General features: G+C 43.7%; 1 protein-coding gene across 1 annotated transcript in view; it reads right to left on the reverse strand.

The window, feature by feature from the left end:
- The window catches only part of LOC122802317 (protein YIF1B-A-like), a 764,428-nt gene that overhangs the window by 590,087 nt on the left and 155,373 nt on the right, over positions 1-18,968 (reverse strand). Inside the window, exon 2 of the mRNA XM_044071990.1 lies at positions 6,679-6,914. Coding sequence (XP_043927925.1) covers positions 6,679-6,914 — 236 coding nt within the window. The remainder of the gene's footprint in view (positions 1-6,678; positions 6,915-18,968) is intronic.

Below are 18,968 nucleotides of genomic sequence, written 5' to 3' on the forward strand. Positions count from 1 at the left end.
CTTCCTTTGACATCCTAGGAGGATGGAAACACAAACAATCCCAACAAACACACAAATTAATCCCTTACACAAACACACAGGAAGGGAATAACCAATGGGAAACTAGGCCTGACTAAGAAACTTTAAACTAAAGATTATAAAAAAGTTTAAAAACAAGGGAATAGGGTGGGCTGTAACTAACTACAGACTAAACTGACACTAAAAGGGAAAAATAAACCCCTAACTACTCTTTTTTCTTATTTCACAAAGAAAAACTTACCTCAGCTGGCAAAGGAGACCTCTTTCGCTAAGCGGCAAACGAGATCTGAGGTAGTTCCGCCTTGCATCATGGGATATAGGGTTGCCTCGAGCTGGTAAAAGGAGTTCTCGAGCTAAAGCAAGTGCCGAGTCGGAGCCGAGGATCGGCTCCGAACCCATCCAGCAAGAATGAAGGCGAGATTGACAACTTAACATCACTATTTCATGAAGAAAAAAAACACAAATTCACTTCAAACTAAAGTATAGAGCACTGTATCTGATAAATATTTTAGTGTGGCAACAGCTAAGGAAAAAGATGTACAACACATGATGGGGAAAGGCAGATTTCTAACAGCTGATTAAAATGCATCTGTTGAGTGGGTCCCCAACACCAACGACTAGCATGAAGGACCCCTTTTTATCAGCTCAATATTCACACTGTCATTTGATTTAGCTGTAAATATACCAATGATGAAGAATCTCAAAGTGGACTTCAGGATAAAGAAAAAAAATGCAGATAAAGTAATTTATTATGAGCACAAACTCTTAGTTCAGGAAAAATACAATTTAATTTGTGGGTTGGGACGGTGGCTTAATGGCTAGGTATTTGCCTTACAAACACAAAGTGCAGGATTTGAGTCTCACAAGGGATAACTGGCTAGGCTTAAAATGACTCACAAGGGCAGTTAGCTTAGTACTAAACTATGAACCTTTAAATACTCCACATTAAACTTTTTAAATTAATATGAATACCTTAACATGCAACTCGTTCTTTTGGCTACATTATGAACAGAGCAGAACCCTTACACATGACAGAGAAAAGCAGGAGCAGACATTAGCTTTCAATTATGAAAATGTGTTTAAGTAACTGTACAAGCATGCTAAATGCAAAACAGTGCACCACTACTCAATCAAACCTCAGATATCAACAATACTTGAACATCTGCTTAGCTTTTAGCTGCGTAAAGTTGTATTGTGTGCGTCTCATCCCCCATTAACACATTAAGCTAAAATTTCTGAAAGAACTGCAATACTACCATTATTTGACAGGACTGCTCTCTAGCTAGCCTCCAATTTCCAGCACAGAGCTACCCCCACACCCAGTGTCTTTTATCTAAGACTTAAAAAGGTGTGGAACTGCGAGTAACTAGCTTTTCAAAAAAGGAAAGAGAATTTAATAATTTTAATTATTTCAATTCTGCTTAAATATTTGAGTTGCACTTGGTGCCCTTTGTGGTAATATTACTTTGTACTTTTCTGCTCTGTTTCGTTTGCATTTTTAAATTTGTTCCGGGACCTCAGCAATGTAGTTTAATTAGCAGTTGTTCTTATTCTGCATTTCTATTTCCACAAGCAGAATTACTTGAGAAAGCTATCTGTATTTTAAACCCTGCTGGCCCACAGCCTTATAGTTTAATTCTCAGTTGTGGCAGAACTGTGTACTCCTGCTAAATTTTGAATTTTGCTCATTTACGACTGCATTTTTCCATAAACAGTGTTAATGGTAAATTTCTGCATAGTCTGGTGCCTTAAACTGTAGGAGAATGTCACAAGTGACAGAATTGTCTCTGCTATGGTTTGTGCTTCAGTGCTTTTACATTCTGCGTCTGTCGTACCTCGACTAGCATACTAAGTTAAAATTTCTGAAAGAGCTCCAGTATTCCCTTTATTTCATTGAATGTCTCTCTGTCTAGCTTGCTCATTCTTCCCAACCTTCCCGCTTTTTAGCTGCTGTTGTTTTGTAACAAGGCTGTCTCTTTGGCCTCCACCTCTTATGATAATCTGATTTCCAAAGTCCCTCTCTCCTCTCTTTCATTGCTACTGATGGTTGCATAAGCAAAGTATGTACTCTTCCCACCAACTGTTTTCCACATATCCATAATACAGAGTGCCCACCCAGAAAAAACAGTACTGCTCTCAAGTAAACCTTTACTACATACGGATTACTGCTCATTTTCTAGGAGCTCAGCAAAACATGGAGTCCTAGCCTGCTTTCCAGAAGTGTTTTACTTGTATCCCAGTGCCATCCAGGCAAAGTTAAGCATCTCACTGTTACCACTGTAACCCCTGTGTGTCCGGTTTACTCTTATTTAGTTGTTAAGATGGGATATTTTAGACACCTTAATGCTTATGGACAATCAGCTGTGTACGACAACCCTGCGTTTCTAAAGGTTAGCCAAACAGTCCACTTATGCTATGCTAATGAAGTCATAAAAAGACTGAAGAATGCATGTCCACAGTTAGTGGGGTTTGAATCTATTTGGCCTGAATTTGTCCATTAAGCAGACTTAAAAAGAAAAAAGTCATGGGCATTCAGAACTGCTATATAGCTGAAATACTCTATGTCCTTAAGGGGTCATTTGCATAAATCCCATTCTACTCTTTTACAAGAGGTTTTAAGGAATAACACAGTGAAAACTCTAGCTTGGCAAGGATTTTCTTGTAAATGTTACTAATTGGTTTGGCCGCATCACCAAGGATGATGTCACAATAAGAGCAAACAATGTTTGCTAACAACTGTATGTCTTTCTAGAGTCACTAAGGGGATCCAATATTTGTCAGCTTGCTCTGCCAAGGATGGTGTGCACATCTTCCCTCCAAGTTTTAGAATGCAGGCCAAAATGTATCCACCCCCATAGTGCCTTTTTTAGGCAATGCCAAACTGACAGACCTACCGACATAGGAAAATCAACTCAACTGAACCTTAAGGTGTTACTGCTAAATGCCAGAAGCCTAAACAAAAACTAAACTCCTCCAAGCCCTACTCACACTCGGGAATATAGACATCTGTGCAGTTACCAAGACATGGTTTAAAGCAGCAGACAGTACCACAGAAGTGAAAGGTTTCAGTGCCTTCCACACATTTAGACCAGTAGCTGCACAGACAAGGGCTAAAGCAGGAGGTGTCAATAACAAGCATACCTCTAGGGTGATCAAACAGGATGACACGCTGGAGTTCCTTCACGTGCAGATCACCATAGACAAAATTCCATACCATATCTTACACAGCTATAGGTCACAAAATACCATACCATATCCTAGACAGCTATAGGTCACCCTCCATGTCCCAAGAAACTCACAACACATCTGGACCTATTGAAGACACTTACCATCCAACCTAACACCCTCCTCTTGGAAGACCAACTCCCCCTCTATAAACTGGGAATCCTAAACATCTTGAAATCTACAGTCACACAGATTCCTGGACTTCATAAATACAAACTCCCTTGACCAAACAGTGAATACATCCACTAGAACTTTCAACATACTGGCCCTCGTACTTACAAATATGGTAGAATGCTGCCCCCCAATGTCTCATCCTCCTTGGTAAGGTCTGACCATAAAGCTTTCTTCTTTGATATCTAAATCAATTCCATAATCTCATTAAACCCAGTAACTGTTAGGAAATACTCCAAGGCAAATTACCTTTTATTAAATGATGGACTGTCAAAACTCCATGCCCCTCCAAAACCTGAGAACACAGCAGTCCATGCTGAATTGCTCTCAGAAACTCTATACAACCATGTCAATGGCCGCACAGATGCTGCTGTACCTACCATAAGTAAGCCCAGGACTAGCCCGAGAAAGGACCCATCCTGGTGGCATCACAAATTAAACAGGAAGGAAAAATTATGACAAAAATCAGCTAGGGTAATTCCCATAAAGACAGAAACTCTATCAAAGTAAATAAGGAATCAAGATGACTAATTAGGTCAAGCAAAGACAACTTTGAGGTTAAGATAGCCTCCCAAGTGAAAGATAACCATAAGAACTTCTACAACTATGTCAGAAACCTCCAGGCAGCACATGGTAATGTACTGAACTGGTGGTTAATGGTGCCACATTCACTAAGCCTGGTGATACACTGAACCTGTTAGTGGGCAAATTCAGTTCCAACTTTAGCCCCCTCTCACTCCTCAACCATCCCCTCAAAAATACCCTCAAACATAACCCCTTCAACTAGGGAGCATGTGGCTGCACTCGCTAAAGCCAAAAAAGGCCCCAGTGGGGGGGCATCCCTTGACATCCCAAGATGCCGCACAAATCGTAAAAAATATGACTTATCAGGACCCAGGAGTCATTATTTGAGTATAGTCTTAAAACAGGCTTTGTGCCACTTGAATGCAGGACTGCAACTGTATCTTCCTTCTTAAGGGAGGACCTTTAACAGATCCTGGAAACTATAGACCCATTAGTCTGATTAGCCTGATTTGCACAGCCATGGAAAGAATTATCATGGAAATCATCAGCAAGAACACAGGAGACCTCCAGACACTGGACCCATCCCAGTTTGGCTTTGTCTTACTGAATCTAGTTGACTTCTTTGAAAAGCTGAATGTTGTTTGTCTTTTTAGCTTTTCCCGGTTAGAGGTCGCCACAGTGGAACGCTAATGATTGGCAGTCAATTTTTATGGTGCCGAGTTGCCAGCTAGATGCCCAACCTTCATCGAAGGCAAGCCCATTCAGGCATGTCTATCGGAGGTCACTCGACCACGGGGAGGACATGCAGACTCTACACAGAAGGCACTCCAGCCGAGAATCGAACAGGAGAACCTCTTGCTGTGAGGCAACAATGCTACTGCTGTACCACCACAGCGGTCTTTGAAAAGCTGAATGAAAGAAGTAAAAACACTACTGTATTCACAAAAATAAGCTGCCAACCCTTCTTAAAACACAAAGACCACCTTTAATGTTAAAAATCAAACCATAAAGTTAGCACTTTCGTCTTGCTCTCATAAGCAAGACTTCCTCAGACAATCTACAATGAAACAAACCTACTTAAATACACTGAGTGTCACATGATTCATTTTACATTTAAAAAATCTAATACATATTAAAATCTAATCTTGCACTTCCAAATACTCTAAAGTTAAATATGACCTGAACTGCAAAATGGGGAGGAAATGGTGGAAAATAGTATACAACACTGTATAAATACGAATATAAATACAAATGTAAATAGTAAAAATATGTATGTAAAATAGAAATCAATAAAATGCACTGTTTAAAAAGGAACCATTACAATCCATCTAAAACTTTTTTTAAAAATATAAACAGGCTTAATACAGCTGTTGTATAAATTCATAAAAATCATGTTACTGTTGTTGTATTATGGTCATGGGGGTTCCCCTGTGGTGCCAGTTTAGACATCTAGCTGGCTCACTGATAGGACCCAGAAGGTTTTAACCTGTAAGGCCACCTTCACAAAGAGGTCAGTCACCAGTGGAGTCCCACAGGGCTCTGTGCTGGGCCCACTCTTCTTTGGCATTTACTTCTCAATTGTTAGAGCCAAAGGTAAAGGCCTTTGACTAAACAAGTTTGTAGATGACTGCAAACTGGGAGCAGTCACTGAATCCTCTCAAGATGAGAGCACCCTTCAGGAAGGTTTAATGCAGACAAAACACTTTGTGCCAAAGCCATGGTTTAAAACTCAGTGCCAAGAAATGTATTATAGTACCCTTTGGGAAGTCTACCACTCCCGGTAACTACATCATCAATAAAACACTCTTAAAAGTTGATTCACTAGTCACAGATTTGGGAACTCATGCAGACAGTAACCTAGCCTTTGATCAACATCTGTCCAAGGTAGTAAGAAAATCCTATGTTTCTCAACTTATAAGCAAGGACATTGCTTCTAAGTCTAGAGAGGTCATCATACCACTGTACTCCACCCTCGTCAGACTCATCAGTGTTTAATGCCCCTTTGTTATGGACCTGCCCAGACACATGCAGCAACTGGAATTCCACAAAGGTTGCTTACAAAAAAGAGTAGTGGCAGTAAACACAATGTCCTATGCTGAAAGCCTCAAAGCCCTCTCTCTTTACTTGGTATAATATAGACTTTTTACATGTGATCTTTGCCTAGCAAAAAAGGTTTTCCTGAATCTGGTTTTGATGATCCTTTTGCACATCGTAAACAGAGTAGCAGAACTAAATTAGAACACCTAAATTTTGCTTGTGACATAAACAGGTGGACACGTTGGAGAGACAGATATGTTTCTCAGAGAATTTCCATTCTCTGGAACAGGCTTCCCATGCATGTGAAGCAGGAGTTCCTCCCTATTCCTATTTAAGTGCAATTTGGACTAATGGATGGGTAATTGGAAATTTACCCCTGGTCTGGCTACTATGTCTCTGATGGACAGAGGCAGTCAGTAAATCATAACCTATATAAATCAGATTTGTGGGTCACATTTGGCTTGCATGGCTAGGCTTATAAGGGCCCTAGTGGTCATTAGCACAGTATACACCTATGAACCTATAAAGAATACACTTTGTATTAAAGTTAAATACACCCCAAATAATCATCTTTTAAAATCTAAACATAAAACTAAAACTCAATTACTTATTACACAAATCATTACTGACACAAATACAGAGCAGCATGTTAGTCAGTTAGAAATACCAAGTATGTTAAAATTAAATGATGCAGTTACCTACATTTCTGTCAACAATATCTTTCCCATGACTTGCCAGACTTGTTCCATATGTGACAGCAAGATTAGACATAGGATCTGAGAAGAGGGTTTGGTTCTGAGGACTCTGTCCCAGCCCTGGAGTCCCCTGACTCCCAGCAACACTTCCATGAGATAAGGTATAGGCACTGGTGTCATCAAACAGCTGGTGGGGATCTGTTGCACTGGATGGACCCGGAGCTCTTGACCGCCTTTTGAGGGCTAAAATGAACAAATGCAAGGCATTTTTAGCATACATTCACACATACTAATCATCATCATTAACTTCATATAAAATAAGAAAAAAAAAGAAATAATGTTGTTCCAGCTGTTCAAATACACTTATAATCATTAAGATTACACAATTATGCCACAAAAATGCACAATTATTTGGAATGTCCAATAACCACAATCCACTTACTGACCTCTTCAAGTGATTTAAAAGGGAGCATAATACTCCTGTGCTGACAAACATGTATGCACAATCAACAGGAGGTTTGCTTTTTGCACAAGTCTTCAGCTGTGGTCCTTTAAAAAACTTTCTCAAGCTTTACCTCCAGCGAATGTGGCAGCTCAGTCAACATGGCTAACCTTGGAAAATCTGACAACATACACCTGAGGTGTAGGCCCACACATACACACACAGACCTCTACACACAATCTGACACTAGTGAATGCCTAATTAAAAAGAAAGCCATTATCTTCCAAAAATTCAAGCAAAACTGCATCTTCCTTTACTATGAATAAAACCATCTATCCTGCCTACTATATTTGCTCATACAGCACCCTAAAACACCACTGAACAGTGAATATGGGGTACAACACTCCAAATGAAATTCACTTGTTCTCAGTTAGCTAGAGAGTGACCAATCATTTGAACTAAAGAACAAAATCATGTCACTACAATGAAAATGTGATTTTTGCCTGGCTCTGTAGCAGAGGGACTGCTGTCCAGGTGAATGGAGTTTGATTACAGGTCCTCGGACTGGAGTAACAGAGGGGTCATAGTCTACTATCAACTCCCAGAGGTAGGGAAGGAGGTTTGCATGCACTCAGTGAGTACACTGGGCTGGTGTGATTTCTCCAGTGGAGACCATGGAAATCCATCTCCCATGCTTCAAGACAGATGCGTGGAACAGCTGCTGGAAATATCCATTGCGGAAGTTCAAGACATCCAGCATAAACAGCCCTTCGCTTACTCTCTTCCCCATGCATAGCTGAATGTGTACAGGTACGTAGGGGCCACATTAGAATAAACCCTAGAACCACCTCAACAGCTGCCCTAATGATTCCTCTTTTCATTAAGGCAAGAGTTGACCAGGAGGGAATGCGTCAACTGGCCAAGAGAGGCTGATGATACCAGCTTAAATGTAAACCCATATGTCACAAGATGGGTTGCAAACTGGCTTAAGGACAGAACCCACAGGGTTAGAGTTGCTGGCGCTATGTCAGACTCCAAGCCGGTCACAAGTGGTGTCCCACAGGGCTCAGTCCTTGGCCCCCCTATTGTTCGGCATCTACTTCTCAGAAGTACAGGCCAACATGGGAGGACTTTGGCTGACAAAGTTTGCAGACGACTGTAAACTGGGCGCCATAGTGGAAAGTGCATCGGACACGGATATCCTTCAGAAGGGACTCACGGAAACAGATAGCTGGTGCCAGAGCCATGGCCTGAAGTTAAACTCCAAAAAATGTATAGTCATACCCTTCGGGAAAAACAAGGTAACCCCAAGCTACCATATAGGTGGCAATTCACTAAGCACAGGAGAGGTTATCAGGGACCTGGGAACCCAGGTTGACAGTGGCCTTTCTTTTGACACTCACGTTGCTAAAGTGGTTAGAAAGACCTTCTACATTGCCCACCTGATCATGAAGGGATTCACATCCAGATCTAGTGAGGTCATTGTTCCCCTGTACTCTTCACTTATCAGACCAATGATCGAGTACAATGCCCCATTCGGGATGTATCTCACCCGACATCTGCAGCAATTGGAGAGACCCCAAAAATTCCTTACCAAAAGGATAAAGGGACTCCAAAATCTGTCATATGCTGCCAGACTGAAGAAACTCCAGCTCTATTCAGTCGCATACCGTCTGCTCAGAGGTAACATGTGCCTGACATACAAGGCCATGTCCAACCCGGAATTAATGGACATGCTCCACCTCAAAAAATCCAAATCCACCAAAACCACTAGAGCAAGCGACTTAAACCTTAGCACGGATATAAATATGCTGGAGGGATAGATTTATCACTCAGAGACTCCCTATGCTGTGGAATAAAATCCCGGTCCATGTGAGGCAGAGCACCTCGCTGGCTCTGTTCAAGAGAAATCTTGACCTGTGGATGGGAGATCGCAGGTTTACCCTGGGAATCATCTCTGTGTCACTGCTGGACAGAGGCACAACAAACTAATGGGCACAGTATTTTTTCATATAAGGGGTGGCGTAAGCCACAAAAATTTGGGCTAGGCTTATAAATGCCTTAGGGCAGATAGCCTAGTATAAACCTATGAACCTATGATCGGCAGGCACGGGTCAAAGAAAGCAACAATAGTCTGAGATTATTTTTTTTATTTTATTTTTGTCTTATCCCAGTCACTTGTCCCTTCCCAGTGTTAAGATCTCCAAGTATGAATATATGCAAATGATCAATTCATCATGATCAAAATCCTGACAATAAAAATAGATTATTGTCACACAATATCAACACACAATCACTGGCTAGTGAGCCAGTCTACTAACTTCCATTTTAAAAAGCAAAATCAAAGAAAGTGGTTCAATATCAGTCACCTGCCCATAAACTCCCACCCAATCTTTTTAACAAAATGCCTACCATATATAACTGTTGAATCTACTGCTTACGCCTTACTCCACCCCCCCCCCCCCCACACACACACACAGGAGGAAAGTCTTACAGTACTGTCAAATGTCAGTAGCCACTTTTCTTTTGTTTTTTTGCTACCAAAATGTTCAACGCATCTATATGTTGTCACCTAGTGAACTAATGGAATGACACCAAATCATACAAAAGGTTCTTTTACAACTGCTGACAAACTGGTCTTATAGACTAGAACTGCAATGTAAAAAATGAAATACAGAAAAACTGGAGTGAGAGTACTGGATACTGACAATAGCATGACACTGCAATGAAGATGCTTGACAAAACCCTCTTTAATGATAAATCTGTATTGATACTTTTGATTCTATTACTGCTAGGAGGGGGCTGGAAAGATGGCGGAGTTGAAACTGCCAACACTGATCTATAATTATATAGTACACACGCAACTTTCGCAATTGACATTGGGAGTTTCAATTCTATCACTTTTACAATGAAGTTCCAAGCTAATCCTCTTGGGTGGTTTAACATAAAGGAATAGTATGGATTACAGTAGTGCCACAGACTGACCTTGATCTGCAGGTGATATCCGGCTTAATGTCTTGCAAAGGTATACTAACGAACTCCACATAAATCTTAGCCATGACAGAAAATAATTTAAAATAAAAAGCACACAAGTGTCATCAACTAAGGCATTTTTGAAAAAGGCTTGAGAAGCAGCCATAAGTCTTAATAGTACAAGTATCTGTAGCCTGAGGTAAGGACTTGCCATAGTTTTAGTAACAATCTAATGCACTGTGAAAGCCAGGAAGAAAGCCGCACTTACCATAACAGCAGGATGTTTGAATTCCTTACTGTTACAGTAGCCTGTAGCTAACTCAGTTATATCCTGCCCAGGATATAATGGCCAGCTAGTCTTCCAAGTCTCTGGCTACCTTCCACATACGTGCCCTGGCTGCGGTCTCTCAAGATCCACAGGGAGAAAACAGTTGCCTGGGCATCAATTTCTTCACTTTAACCCCCAAAAGGGAGACAGCCTACATGCCCTGAAACCCCTAAAAGATAGGAATACATAACTTTTACCTCAAAATAAGTAACCATATACAGAAAGGTGGGGGGGGGGCTACTGCAGCAGTGAGAAATTAGAACATCTGGCGGTATGGTGAATGCAACTTATACAACTAAACTATGTTTAGCGCTCTCACTTCTGCAGTAGCCTATAACTGTTTGGGCAGATTAACATAACTTGTCCATCCTGGTGAGGAGGAAGGGTTTGGACAGTCCTAGCAAAGCCTGTCCAGGTCCTGGAGCAAGAAACCAGTTTGTAATACTGAGGACCAAGTACTGTAGCTATCTGAAAAATGCCTCTGGAGTCCACCCCTTTGCAACACACTGTCAAAGAAGACAAGGCACTAGTACAATGAGCCTTGATTTGGCTTGGAATAGATTTGGTATGGAGAGAACAAAAAAATCAATATCAAGAAACAACCATCTTGAAATGGTCTGTTTTGACACTGGTTGCCCTTTCTTTGTCCCATCATAGGATATAAACAGCTGTTCAGTTTTCCTAAAGGAGTTTATTCTGTCAAGAGCATAGCGGAATTGCCTGTGCATGTCCAAAGTATGAAGAATCCTCTCTTAGGGAACTTTAGAATCTGGACAGAAAATGGGAGATTGGTATTTTGATTCACTGTAAACTCTGAAACAACTTTTGGCACAAACGAGAGAATTGTTCTTAAAGTAACCCTATTTTTTAAGGAAAACCAAACAAAATCACTCACCATGAGAGCCTGCAACTCATACTCCTCTTGCAGAAATCAGAGCAATAAGTAACCCTTCAAAGTTATGAACAGTAAATCAGCTAGATAGCTAGTTCAAAGGGAGACAAAATTAACTTGTCCAGCAAAAAGTCAGAAAACTGCTTGACCAAAGACAGAGAAGAAAGAGAAGGATCCATGGGCAGACGATGAAATGTCTGAAAGATGAACCTTGATAGAGAAGTAAGACAGGACCAAAGGATAGTAACTCACATGAATATTTGTGAGCCATGGGGAAAAAAATCCCTTAATGGGCCCTCGTTATTACTGTGGCACCAACTTGAAAACCTTTTCCACTTGATAACAAAAGATTTAATAGTAGCAGGTTTTCTTGCCTCCTTTAATACAAGCTATACATCTTCATGAAGAAAATGTCTAAAAAGGTATCACAATTCAATCATTCAGTCAGTTGTAGATGTTGGAGATTAGGGTGTATATCATACTCCCCCCGTTTGTGGAAGCAAATCCAGTTTGTGAAAGCAATCCAATCTGTGATGAAGCTTGTGGCAATTGTCAGAGCCACCACTTTGGAGTGTCATTCTGAATCTTCAGAAATCACCCTGGATATCAGTGGAAAAGATGGAAATGCATAAAGGAATATACGTCACCACAAGAATGAAAAAGTAACCATTTTCCAGGCTTGCCTACAATGTCACCATGCAGAAGTTGTTTAGTTCTCCATTTTGAAAGGAGACAAACAGATCTATGTGAGGTGTTTCCCACAAGTGAATCAATTTCTGGAAGACCCCCCCCCCCCATTCAATTTCCATTCATAAGGGTCTGTCCTGATCCATCTCAGACTGTCTGCCACTACATTTTGCTCAGAGAACGTAGGAAGCTTGGTGGAGTTAAAAAGAAGTTATGTACTCACCATAACGTTCCATCTAAGTAGTTATACTTCATTTTCTGCAAACTGTGGGTATTCGTATCCATATTGGATCCGAGCCAGCAACATTTTTCAAGCATCTGCTCCAAGCTCCTCCCCTTACCCATAATCCCTCACATCTCCTACCTTCCCTCAGATCGAGTTTGCCACTATTCAAACTATTAGCAACTCAATAACAGCACTAACCTAGAACAGGTTCAGGGGAGGGAGGGCGGGACGGTTGCAGAAAATGAAGTACAACTACTCAGATGGAACATTATGGTGAGTACATAACTTCTTTATCTGAAGTAGTTAACTTCATTTATCTGCAACCTGTGGGACAGTCCCCCCAGCTACCAAAACTCCTGGGAAGCCCTCATGGAAGGATATTCCTGAGCACTGCAGAGCCAAAGGATGCTCTCCCTCTAGAGATCAAACCTAACTTATGAGAAATAAATGTATGTGACCTTGCCCAGGTCGCTCCTGCACAGATATCATCCAGTGAAACCCTAGACCAAAAAGCAGCAGAAGTTGCCATAGATCTGGTAGAATGAGCTTTACCAGGACCAGGTGGGGACAGACTTTTATCTTTATACACTTGCAGTATACATTGTGTAATCCATCTAGCTAAGGAGACCTTGGAAATGGCTTTGCCCAAAAAAGGTCTGGAAAAGGACACGAATAACTGGTCAGCCTTATGAAATTGTTTCGTCCTATGTAAACAGAAACAAAGCCGTCTATGAACATCTAGCAAATGCAGCTTACATTCACCCTTGTTCTGAAAATTTGGAAAGAAAACAGGCAGATTAATCATCTGGTTAATATCAGATTCAGAAGTAACTTTCGGTAAGAAAAAAGGGTTCATGCAGAGCAAAACCCTGTCATTATGAAAGATCAAGTAAGGGGGCACTGCAGACAAAGCTTGGATCTCAGAAACACTTCTGGCCAAAGTAATGGCCACTAGAAAAGCTGTCTTCCAGGACAAGAATTTCAAATCTACTGATGCTGCTGGTTTGAAAGGGGGAGCCACCAACGCCTGCAGAACTAGGGTAAGGTCCCAATGAGGGACGGAATCCTTAACCGGGGGACGTAAAAGAAAAGTACCTTTCAGAAGAGCTTTACACAATCTCAAAGAGCCCAGAAAATTCATATTTTCGCCGACATGAAAATTAGATATGGCCGCCAGTTGTACTTTCACCGTAGAGGAACTAGCCCCTTGTTGGAGAATATTGGACAAAAACTCCAACACTGCAGGAACCAGAGCCGTAAAGGGATCTAGGTTCCTCTGAGAAGCCCAAATAGAGAAGCGTTTCCATTTGCTGCGATAAACCTTCCTAGTGGAAGCTTTGTGGGATGCCACCAAAATATTCTTTACTGAAGATGACAGACCAGGAGCCATAGCAATCAAGGGAACTGGAGCAACCAAGCAGTCAGCTTGAGGCTGCCCAGTTCGGGCGGACTGATGCCAGAGGGATGAGAGATGAGATCCGGTCAGGAATCCAGAATCTAGGAGGAATTAGAACATGAGACCAGAGGAAGGGGAACCACACCTGAAAGAGGCCAGAACGGGGCAATGAAGATCACTTTGCACCCCAGTCAGCAAGCTTTCTGAAGAAACATCGGAATGAGAGGTAACGGGAGATAAGCATACAGTAACCTGGGAGGCCAAGCATGTACGAGAGCATCTCTGGGGGAGCCGCCTGGTGAGGGGATCAGGGCAAAGAACTCGCTGCGCTTCACATTGGAAGGAGATGCGAAGAGATCGCAGCAAGGCTGACCCCACACAAGGAAGATCTCCTCCACTATTGACAGTTTCAGAGACCACGTGTATGGCATTAGAATAGCCCGACTCAGTCTGTCCGCTAAAATGTTGGAGCATCCCGGGATGTGCGTTGCAATCAGAAATTGACTGGTGGAGATCACCTACTCCCACACTCTCATGGCCTCGCAACAGAGAGGGTAAGATCTGGTTTCTCCTTGTTTGTTGATGTACCAGACAACAGACATGTTTGTCTGACTGAACTGCAATTGTCCCAGGGGGGAGAACAGCATGAAAGGCTTGCAACGCTAAAAGTACTGCCCGCATCTCCAGAACACTGGTATGCAATCTGGTCTTGGTCTGGGACCACGTACCTTGGACTGTCCTCCCCGAATAGTGCCCCCCACCCGAGCTGGGAGGCATCCTAGGTCACTGTGGCTTGGGCTATGGGTGTTATGAAGGGACGACCTGCCAAGATTTCCAGCGATTGGAGCCACCAGAGAAGAGAAATCTTGCAGGCTCTGCTGATTCGTATTGGATAGTCCATGGGGAGGTCTAACCAAGACCACTGAGCTGCCAGGGTCCACTGAAGCACCATCATGTGAAGGCGCACACAGGGAAGGATTGAAATTGGTGTGGCCATAGAGCGGCCATAGAGCTCGAAGAACATCGCGCTCTGTTGGCGTCCTGGGGCCGAAGATCACAGACACATGAACCCGTAGGTTCTGGAACCTGTCCAGAGTGAGAAAAACTTGCAATAGTAGTGTGTCCAGCCGTGCCCCTATAACTTCCAAGGTCTGTGTTGGGTTCAAGCGGGACTTGGAGATGTTGATGGTAATCCCTAGGTTGACTGCAAGATGCAGGAAGGAGTCTCTGGCCATGCAAAGTAGATGCTTGGTGGCAGCAAGGAGGAGCCAATTGTCTAGGTAAGGAAACACCTAAATTCTCTGAAGTCTCAGGTGAGCCGCTACGACTGCCATAACCTTGGTAAACACCCTGGGGGGCTGTGGTAAGACCGAAGGGTAGGGCTCTGAACTTGAAATGATAGGCTCCCAGCCGGAAGCGGAGGAATCTCCTGGAGCTTCTGCAAATTTTGATACGGTAGTAAGTGTCCTGGAGGTCTATCGAGCATATCCAGTCGCATTCTTGGAGGTAAGGTAGAATGGACTGCAAGGTGACCATCCAGAATTTCTGCTTGGCTACAGTCAGGTTCAGGGTTGACCAGTCCAATATGGGCCTGAGGTCCCCCGTCTTTTTTGGCACTAAAAAGAACCTGGAGTAAACGCCTAATCCAGACTGATCTGGGGGGACCGGTTTGATGGCCCGATTGTGAAGCAGCTTAGAAATTGCTTGCACTGCTGCCTCCCTTTGAGCAGGTGGAACATCGGGGAGGCACTTTGGCTGGACAGGTGGGGCAACGAACAAGATGGAGTAGCCTCTGGATATTATTTGGAGCACCCAAAAGTCCGTCGTAATGGACTCCCAAGCTGTGTGCAATAACAATCTTCCCCCGACTGTCTCCAGAGTAGAAAGGTCGGGCAACCTCTCAGGGTTGCTGCGCGGGTCTATCCGAGAAGGTCTCCCTAGACCCAAAGTTCCTCGGGCCACCTCTGCCTCTGGGGTGGCATCTGTCTTGTCCCCCTCTGCCTCTAGGGGATGAGTTGTCCTGAGAGTCCCAGGAAAACTGAGATTTTCTGAACCACATCTTCTGCCCTCTCTGATTCCTAGAAAAGGAGGGCTAGAGAAGTGGACTCCGACGGCAGACAGAGTCTTCCCTTCCTTCTCACTCTGGACCAGGGTGTCACGAACTGTCTTCCCGAACAGGGAGGAACCATCAAAGGGAGCATTTATGAATGACGCCTTGAAGGGTTCCACGAATTGACAAAGTCTGAGCCAAGTGTGTTGCCTCATAGCTACACCGGTCCCAGCCTCCCTAGCCGCTCCTTCCGTGGCATGAGAAAGAGGATGCATGGACGTGTTCGAAACAGATTTCAAAGTGAACATTTTCGCCAAGAACATCCACTTGTCCTCTGGTGACAAAGACTCTGGGGGTGACACAGCGAATTCCGTGACCAGGTCTCACTGAAGTCGAATGACGTGTGCCAAATAATTCAGTGCTCGTACAGAAAACGTTGCTAAAGAAAAGACTCTCTTCCCAAACCGATCCGCCGCCCTAGACTCCTTGTCCGGAGGGTGGGCCAAAGAACTTTTCTGTGCCAGTTCTCTCTTGGTGGCAGCTGCAACCACCATAGCATCCACCGGGGATCCCTTGTACCAGGCTTGTCTGTCTGTGGGAGGAGAGAGGATCCTGTCCGGACGTTTGGGTATTGGCTCTATGGTGTCAGGCTCCTTCCATGCCTGCATGGTAATGAGATCCACTAAGGGATCTGCAGGAGGGGACACGCAGGATGTAGATGGGCCTGTGTCAAAGGCCTCCAGGAATACTGACTCGTCTGTAGAGGGTTTTGGGGCTGACCAGCCACCCCTCTGGCAGAGAATTTCCACGACGTCTCCAAAGGAGACATCCTTGGGATGAGACCTGGGGGAACCCTCACCTTCATCCAAGTCAGTATCTTCTGTGAGGGACTCGGGGGAGTCCATGTGCCTCCTCTTACACGAGTGCTTACGGGGACCCTCTTCAGTGGGACTCTGGGCTCATAAGTCACATGGGGTTCCACGATGGGATCCACTTGGGGGTCCTCTAGCACTGGCTGTCCCCGGGACAAGCTGATGGGAATCGTGACCAAATCCACAGGAGCCTGGGTGGAGTCCAAGCTGATGGGCTGGGTCTCAATCCTTGGGAGAGAACCCTCTCCACCATGTCGAAGGCCGAAGGAGAGCGCACCTCCTTAGCAACCAACAAGGAAGAAGCTCTCCCCGGCTCCACCGTGAGGATCGGGGCAGAGGCCAAGGTAGCCAGGGTTCCGAAGGAACGGCTCGGATCCAAAAAAGTCTGAGCCGAAGACACCTCCATTCCCTCGGATCCGATTCCCTGTTCTCAGCCCTGAGAGTTGCTCGGATCCGAACAAGTCTGATCTGAGGAACTCAAGGTAATCCCCGCCATCGTGATTGGAGGAACAGTCGGTGCCAAACCCCCAGCTCCGAGGATCCTCAGATCCATAAACCCCGATCAGGGAAGGAGAGATTGGATGGAAGAAGGGCATAGAGGTCCCCTCTCCGGCCGGAGAGGGGCCTGGCAAGACTCCTATTTGGATTTGGGTCCAAATGAACCTCCGCATCATCCTGTCCATGTCAAGCTCCGACAGACTCAGAGTCGACCGCGACTCGGATCTGGCTGGTCTGTGAGACTACCTCGAAGAAGGCCTCTGGTCCGAGGGCTCAGTTGGCTCCAGGAGAACATCGGGGAGTGGAGCCGAAGAGAGGTGGTCCTGACAAAGTTAGTAGGCGGGCTGAAAAAGGGCTCCCACTCTAGGGAACGTTTGTGGTGCATATACCCTCTCTTATCCTTGTCTCTCTTATCTTTGTCTTTTGATTTTTGTCCCCATCTCAAAAAGAGACTATGCAAAGATAGGCAACTTGTCTAAATAACGAAATAAGTGAATGCCCTCCAATCTCCAATTAGCAATCACTGGAGCTAGACATTTTGCACACTACCACTGGAGCTGTAACTAACCCAAAGGGTAATGCACAGAAATGATAATGTGACCTAGATGCAGAATATCTGAAGAAACTCCGAACTCTGTCACAATACGGATATGATAAGCACCTTTAAGTCTAGAGTTAGCATGAAACATAGAAAAGGAAGGAGAGGTAACAGACACTAAGGGCAACATCTTGAACATTGCTATTTCACAAACAAATCGAGAAAGGACAGGTGATCCTTCTTTGGCATCAGATGAATTTTGGAAAAGAATCCTTCGCCCCTTTGGTTTTCAGGCACTGGTTCCATCATCCTCCAAGGAAAGAATATGATGAATAAACTGAGGAAAAAAATTATGTCTTATTTAGAGGAGGGCTCCCTCAACAAGGAAGTATGTACATTCAGTGCCATTTGTAATCCTCTAAATTACTCAAAGAACCCATTTGTCTAACACAATCTGCTGCCAAAGTGGAAGACTAAGAACCAATTTCTGGGTCAGATTTGAAGAGGAAGAGGAAGTGAGTGGGAGAAAAAAATGCCTGTAAAATGTTGAGATAGAGGCCTGGCCCATTTTCTGAAAAGATCCCTGCTTTTTAGTGAACTCCTCCTAACCACTTCGTTCTAGACCTCCTTTTGATGGAAGCTTGCTGGGACTCCTTGTTTGGATTTTTGGGGAAAAACAGTGCTTTTGGAATATTTAAAAAAAAAGAGGGGGGGGATGAAAAATCTTTAATTCCCTGGATCAATCTGCATCTTTCATTAAACTGTTTGAATACCCGAGTGGCAGAAGGTTCATAGCCTAGCAAACACACATGAACCCAACGACCACAAGGGCCTTTTTAAGCCTAGCCATGCATCCCACATCTTTCACAAGTTCTCTTACCCTTGATAAATGTAAGCAGGGTCTTAGCAGATAAACCACTTTCGCCCATTACAGACATGGGTGCCAACCTGGGGATGAATTTCCTGTTCCCCATCCAACTGTCCAAGTTAGACTTGAATTGGGTTAGGGAGGAACTCTGCTTCACATGGATGGGAAGCCTATTCCAGAGAAGGGGTATTCTCTGGAATACACATGTGTCTCCAGCAAGTCCTATTTATATCACAGGGAAGGTCTTCAGAATGGGCAATTCTGGTGCTATTTGTTTTGTGGATATGCAGGAGGTTCAAAGTGGGGTCTGACAATGCCTTGTATGCCAGGTATAGATATCCCTCAACAGCCTATACTAGACCGAATACAAGGATAGGACCTTGAACCGTTCTGCACAGGACATGTTACATATGCCCTGTATTCTCTTAGTAAGGAACTTCTGTGGACATTCCAATTGTTGCTTATGCCTGGTTAAGTACATTCTAAGGGGGAACTGTTCTTAATGACAGGTCTGATGAATGCCGAAT

Source organism: Protopterus annectens, chromosome 1.part0 (genome assembly GCF_019279795.1).
Source record: "Protopterus annectens isolate FY-2018-M chromosome 1.part0, PAN1.0, whole genome shotgun sequence".
Taxonomy (NCBI): Eukaryota; Metazoa; Chordata; order Ceratodontiformes; family Protopteridae; genus Protopterus; species Protopterus annectens.